At 40.9% G+C, this 6,000-nt stretch overlaps 1 protein-coding gene across 7 annotated transcripts in view; it reads left to right on the top strand.

The window, feature by feature from the left end:
- Ezh2 (enhancer of zeste 2 polycomb repressive complex 2 subunit) overlaps positions 1–6,000 on the top strand; it is a 65,032-nt gene that overhangs the window by 50,928 nt on the left and 8,104 nt on the right. For all 7 annotated transcript variants that reach the window (XM_005371933.2, XM_013355498.1, XM_005371932.2 and 4 more), the window contains exons 9-13: positions 1,133–1,224; positions 2,614–2,854; positions 3,862–4,031; positions 4,411–4,505; positions 5,563–5,603. In XM_005371933.2, the coding sequence (XP_005371990.1) occupies positions 1,133–1,224; positions 2,614–2,854; positions 3,862–4,031; positions 4,411–4,505; positions 5,563–5,603 (639 nt within the window). The remainder of the gene's footprint in view (positions 1–1,132; positions 1,225–2,613; positions 2,855–3,861; positions 4,032–4,410; positions 4,506–5,562; positions 5,604–6,000) is intronic.

Raw genomic sequence — 6,000 nt, 5'->3', positions numbered from 1 at the left:
GGTCTCGAACTCACAGAGATCTGCCTGCCTCTGCCTCCCGAGTGCTGGGATTAAAGGCGTGCGCCACCATCGCCCGGCAAGAATAACTTATTTTGAGCTAAAACAAATTCACAACACATTAGAACTATAACCTGAGCATTATTGAGGCAGAAGCAAGATTGCTTTGCCTAGGCTATATAGCACAGCTTTGGGCAAAACTAAACCAACACAACAAAACCCAGCTACCACTAAAAAGGTTTGTTTGTTGAAAACAATTTGGGAACTTAGCTCAATGGTTGAGCCTTGCCTAACAAGGCCCTGGTTTGGATCCCTAATATTTGAAGGGAGAAGATAGAGCGGAGCTTTTATGGGAAGAGGTCTTTACAAATGCTACCACCAAAGAGAAAACAGCCAAATATCCCACATGGTTGGTTCCGTTAATATCATTTATCTAGCCAAATTAAGATCATTTTCATCTTGGTGATTTTGAATAGTTATGGCGTTTTCCATCTTGTGAGAGGACAACAGGTGCGCACTTCCTGGAACCGAATCCCGCCATTGGGGCGTCTCTGTAGATACTTAGCAAGTAGAACCATTTTCTACCCCATGCCGAGTAAACTGACCTTCCTCTAGAAATCAAGGAATCATGTCAGAGCTCAGCACAGTGATAAATATCTGTAATTCTAGTACTCAGGAGGCGAGGCAGGAAGATTGCCCTGAGTTTAAAGACAGCTTGGGAAAGATACAACCCTTCTATCTCACCCCCCTCCCGCAAAAAAAAAAAACCCTCCCTACACAGAGAAATTGTAGATGCCAGAATATTTTTTATAAAATTAGGAAATTTGGTTTCTTTTTGCAATATTTTTATGTGTTGGAGATACTAAATCCTCAAGTAAATGTTTGTAGTCATACTTTATGCCCATCAATCATACTTGCAAGGGGAAAATAAAAATTATGAATCATTCCAGAGTTTGCCATGTTTTTTAACTTTCTTGGAGGTTGGAGGAAGAATGATCTATACCCCGTGATAGATGGAGGGAGTTGTATAAACTGCATACTTGAAAGATATTGGTAGATTTTTTTTCAGTGGATTTGGGGAAGTGAAAAAGTAAACTTTATAGCCATATTCAGATACTTTGTGTTTATTTTACAGCCTTCCACGCAACACCCAATACATATAAGCGGAAGAACACAGAGACAGCTCTGGACAACAAGCCTTGTGGACCACAGTGTTACCAGCATCTGGTGAGATTTAGTGCTTTGTTTCTCTGGAGGGCTCTTAAGAACTTGGTGGAGGTGGTGAAGCAGTGCTAACGCTGTCTGGATCCATATGACAGGCAGTGTTCTCACCCTCGTTCCTCTCCTAGCTGTGTGCTGCACAGTGTAGTCTATTGATCTTGTATTACTCTTCGTTATCTGTGTTACTTCTTCAGCAATGTTTCTCGGTCTTTAGGGTCAAGAACTCTCTACAAAGTTTATGAGCGTATGAGGCATAGATAGCCCACTTAAGACACCAGAAACTCAGTAATCGTGTGCAGGTGTTCCTAAGCCTTTCGCATGGACGTATCCCTTCTGTGAATGTTTTAGGCCACTTGTAGTTTGAGCTGTACCATAGATCCCACAGATTTTCTTTTTTTTTAAGTTATAGAGATTAGGAGTAAGGGATTAGGAAAATATGAGGCAGGAAAGTTGTTTTTTACGGGTACTATCTTATTTTTTACCATTTCCCCTCTTTGAACCAAGCCACTCCTACCTAGGAACTAAGTGGGTAAATATTGCCTGTTGGATTTTGGACAGAAGATTCAATGAATGGCACCTACAGAAGGTATCCTATTTTTAAGCAATTTGGTTTTGTAGAGTGAAGTATAAAACTGTTGGCTCCTTTCAAACTTTTCCCTTCTATTTCCACTAAAAAAATAAATAAAAATTACAAAAAGGAATTCTTGAGCACTGTTTTATATTCTTTATAAGGCAGAACTTATTGGCTCATCTAAAATGTTTCTGTGGTCTCTTTTACAAACCATACTCTTACCATTGTTTTATACTTTCTGAGATTGGATTGTGATACTTCAGAATGCAAAATGTAACCCTTCTCTTGTTCCTAAAAGTTCTTTCATGTCTTCCTGTGACTTTGCATCCTTCACAGGAACAAATATTGGACGTTTTAATAGTAAGACCGGAAGTGACTAAGTCATGCATGTATATGTTTTGTGTCCTTGTATACTTTAAATAATACCTTTAAAGAGGTATGCATTATTTTAAGCTTTGAAATAGGAAGTCTGACTTGACACACTTTAGTATGTGAGATTCTCTTTTAAGTATACTGTATGTATATGTAGAGAAAATACCTTTATTATGCAAAATACTTTTATATTTTAACTTTTAACATATTTTATAAGTTCATCATGTAGAACTGCCTTGCCTGATTTTGCATCATTAGAACAAAATATTGAACCTATTTTTATGTTTCTGAACTCTTGGAACTGTCAAAAGCAGACGAAAAGTTGGGTATGTTGATATAGAAATGACTCTGGTAATGGACACTGTGATGGATTCGTGACCGACTTGTGTTATGCAATGTCTTAATTCTATTCCAACTTTACCCTGATGCTTCCTCCATTTTTCATTTTGCAGGAGGGAGCTAAGGAGTTTGCTGCTGCCCTCACTGCCGAGAGGATAAAGACACCACCCAAACGCCCAGGGGGCCGCAGAAGAGGAAGACTTCCAAATACCAGCAGCAGACCCAGCACCCCCACCATCAGTGTGCTGGAGTCAAAGGACACAGACAGCGACAGGGAAGCAGGGACTGAAACTGGGGGAGAGAACAATGACAAAGAAGAGGAGGAGAAGAAAGACGAGACGTCCAGCTCCTCTGGTGAGACACGCGGGACAAGAGTTGAACTTTCTGAGGGTTCAGGTCACCGAATGCATGTAGGTACAGACAGCTGCAGTTATAGGCAACTGAGCCACCTGATGTGCGTGTTGGGAACCAAATTTAGATCCTTTCTGCAAGAGCGGTATGCTCCCTAACCATAGAGCCATCTCTCCAGGGCTCTCTCCCCTTTCATTGCTAAGATCCGAGAGTTCTCTCAGTGCTCTGGCTGAATGGTTTGTGCTCTCTCCCCACTGCACCTCCTGCCAGCCTTGTCTTCCAGCAGGAAGGTCTGCCCCTTGCTCTTGCTGTTGTATCCTTTCCCGTTCCATCTGTCTTTGATGGAGCATGAAGAAACTGAGGACCTATGCATAGTTTTGGTAAGGAGAAAATCAATATTGCTGCTGAGTTTATCTTCTGTTTACTGAGTTTTAGTTCTTTCAACTCTGCGAACAATATTGTAAATGACAATAGACCCCATATGTGTTTATTTGATAAGTCTGTGTTAAAGGAAGCAGAATTTCATGGGCTCTGTCGGGGAGGATGAAGATCTTTCTGATATTGTTTCTAGCTTTACTTAATTCTAAAATACAATTACGTGCCTTGTGTTTTTCTTAAGCATACCCCGATTTTTGCTTGTTCATATTGTGTGTGTGTGTGTGTGTGTGTGCATGTATACATGCCATGGTGTACATATGAATGGGAGAGAATAAACTCTTGGGTAGAGCCTGACTTTCCATCTTATTTAAGATAAGATCTTCTGGTTGCTTTTTTACTGCCTTCTCTGGGCTAGCTGGCATGCAAACTGCTGGCAAGTCTCTTGTCTCTGTCTTATTTCCTTGTAGGAGTGCTGGGATAACAGATGTCTGTGCTATGTGTCTGACTTATGTGGTTGAGAGGATTTGAACTCTGGTCCTTGTGCTGGCATGATAAGAGCTTTTACCCTCTGACTAATCTCCCCAATCTCTTAGTCATTATTTCTTGACTAGTGCTAACATTTGGTTTTGTAGAAGCAAATTCTCGTTGTCAAACACCAATAAAGATGAAGCCAAATATTGAACCTCCTGAGAACGTGGAGTGGAGCGGTGCTGAAGCCTCCATGTTTAGAGTGCTCATTGGTACTTACTACGATAATTTTTGCGCCATTGCTAGGCTAATTGGGACCAAAACATGTAGACAGGTAAGCATATGTTTTCAAAGAGATTTAAGTACAGGGATAATAGGTGCTCATTGTCCAGACTTGGAGTGTCTTAATTTCATTCTGTTCATCTTCTGAAAAGAATTATTTCTCTCCTTCCCTTAAGAAAATTAAAACAGTAGTATTCTTTAGCTAAGTTTCTGAATTTCCCCAGTTTAGAATTCAATTTGAATGTAGTATATCTAAATAGACAGAATTGAAATTTGGCCAGACTCTAAATTTAGCTATGCTCCCAGTGTGATGGATGGCAGTGATTTCTACTGTGTATCTATATACCTGGTACTGTCGCGAGAGAGACGAACATCTTCCCAGTGTAGAAAAGCATGGAATGGCTGTTAATGTTAATCTGCCTCTCACCTAGGTGTATGAGTTCAGAGTCAAAGAGTCCAGTGTCATAGCGCCTGTCCCCACTGAGGATGTGGATACTCCACCAAGAAAGAAGAAAAGAAAACATCGGTAAGTCTGCTGAGGAGCCGGTGCTGCTGCCAGGCTTCTCCCAAGAACAGGAGTCAGTTTTCACTTGAGTGATTATGAAAAAGGCTATAAATTGCCTCAGACATAGACCTAGAGAAACCTCATTTCTCTCTCATGGTTGCTGTGACTTTTTATATGTGGTCACTTCAGTATATTTGTTATGTTAAGTCATAAAAATTTTGGTTACCATATTGGTTTTGGTTGAGAATGACATATTGCAGCACATACTACATAAACAGTTCCTTTAGCCATTTGGTGGTGGTGAATGTTGTAAGATTCCTGCTCCGCTCTCTGGGCCAGTGTTTGGAAGTGTCTTACTCTAGGAGCCTGGATTTTCTGAGTGTGTACCATTACATTCTGATATTTAAAGCGAGCCTCCTCCCAGTCTGTGGCTATGGCCGCTCACAAATACTTATGTGAATGACTATACAGAATACTTTTGTAAATGTAGAGCCAGGGAAACCATGACTGGATCCCCCTCCCCAACCCACTGTTTTTTAAAATGAAAATGTAGTAGTTGAGTAGGTATGGGAGCAGTTAGGTTATGCTTCAAAAATTCTATATAGGCCCATATTGTATGTGTTTCATTGCTATTGTAAATCATTTAAAGCTTTAGAGAAATTTTCCCATGGGAACAGGAATTTAGGCTTTAGTAGATGCTTCTAAATTTTTGGTTGAACAATTTCTTACCATGCAGTTCAATTGGATGGTTAATGATGCTGAAATTATGAAAAGTACCAATATCCATGTAATTCAGACAAGACTAAATCAGTAGATACACACAAGGCCTCCATAGTCTTATAGGCAGCATGGACAAGTGCTTTCTTGCCCGGCTTTTGGGCGCGGCACAGCAACCTGAGCTGCTTCCCAGGTGAGTCTGAGCTGACAAGCCAGCAGAGAGTGGACTGGCAGGCTCCTCGTGGCTTCCCAGCACTGCCGCATTTACTACACAGACAGGTTCACTTAAACAGGTCTTGGGTGATTTGTAGCTGGTTGTTCTTGCACCTTCACACAGAAGTTTCTTTTTCTTTTTTTGCAGGTTGTGGGCTGCACACTGCAGAAAGATACAACTGAAAAAGGGTCAGCATCTTCCCATTTAACCTCATTATCAGCCTAAAACTTTGTTTGTTGTCATTTGTTTTAGAATAGAAACTGGATTGAAGTTTTGGTTATTCTGATTTAATTGACTTCTGCTTAGCAAATCAATCTAAATGGAATGTGTCTGTTGCTCTCCAGTTACTGCTGTTCAGAAAGGGAAAGTGAGTTGGAGTGAGGCAGTGAGAAGCAGGGAAGTAGCACTTTGGCAGGGGGCCGACAGGTGAAGCAGGGTTTTAAGCACTTGGGGGAGTGGGAGGTGATTTTTTTCCGCAGGACTGTGTGTCTTTCAGTGAAAGCAGCCAGTAAAGGACGTTCCAGAGGTACTGGGGAAGAATGTCTTGTTAATTGTGATGATCATTTCCCATCTCCCTGGATTCAT

The sequence above is a fragment of the Microtus ochrogaster genome, unplaced genomic scaffold (genome assembly GCF_000317375.1).
Source record: "Microtus ochrogaster isolate Prairie Vole_2 unplaced genomic scaffold, MicOch1.0 UNK141, whole genome shotgun sequence".
Taxonomy (NCBI): Eukaryota; Metazoa; Chordata; class Mammalia; order Rodentia; family Cricetidae; genus Microtus; species Microtus ochrogaster.
This window is presented reverse-complemented; position numbering and strand designations above follow the sequence as displayed.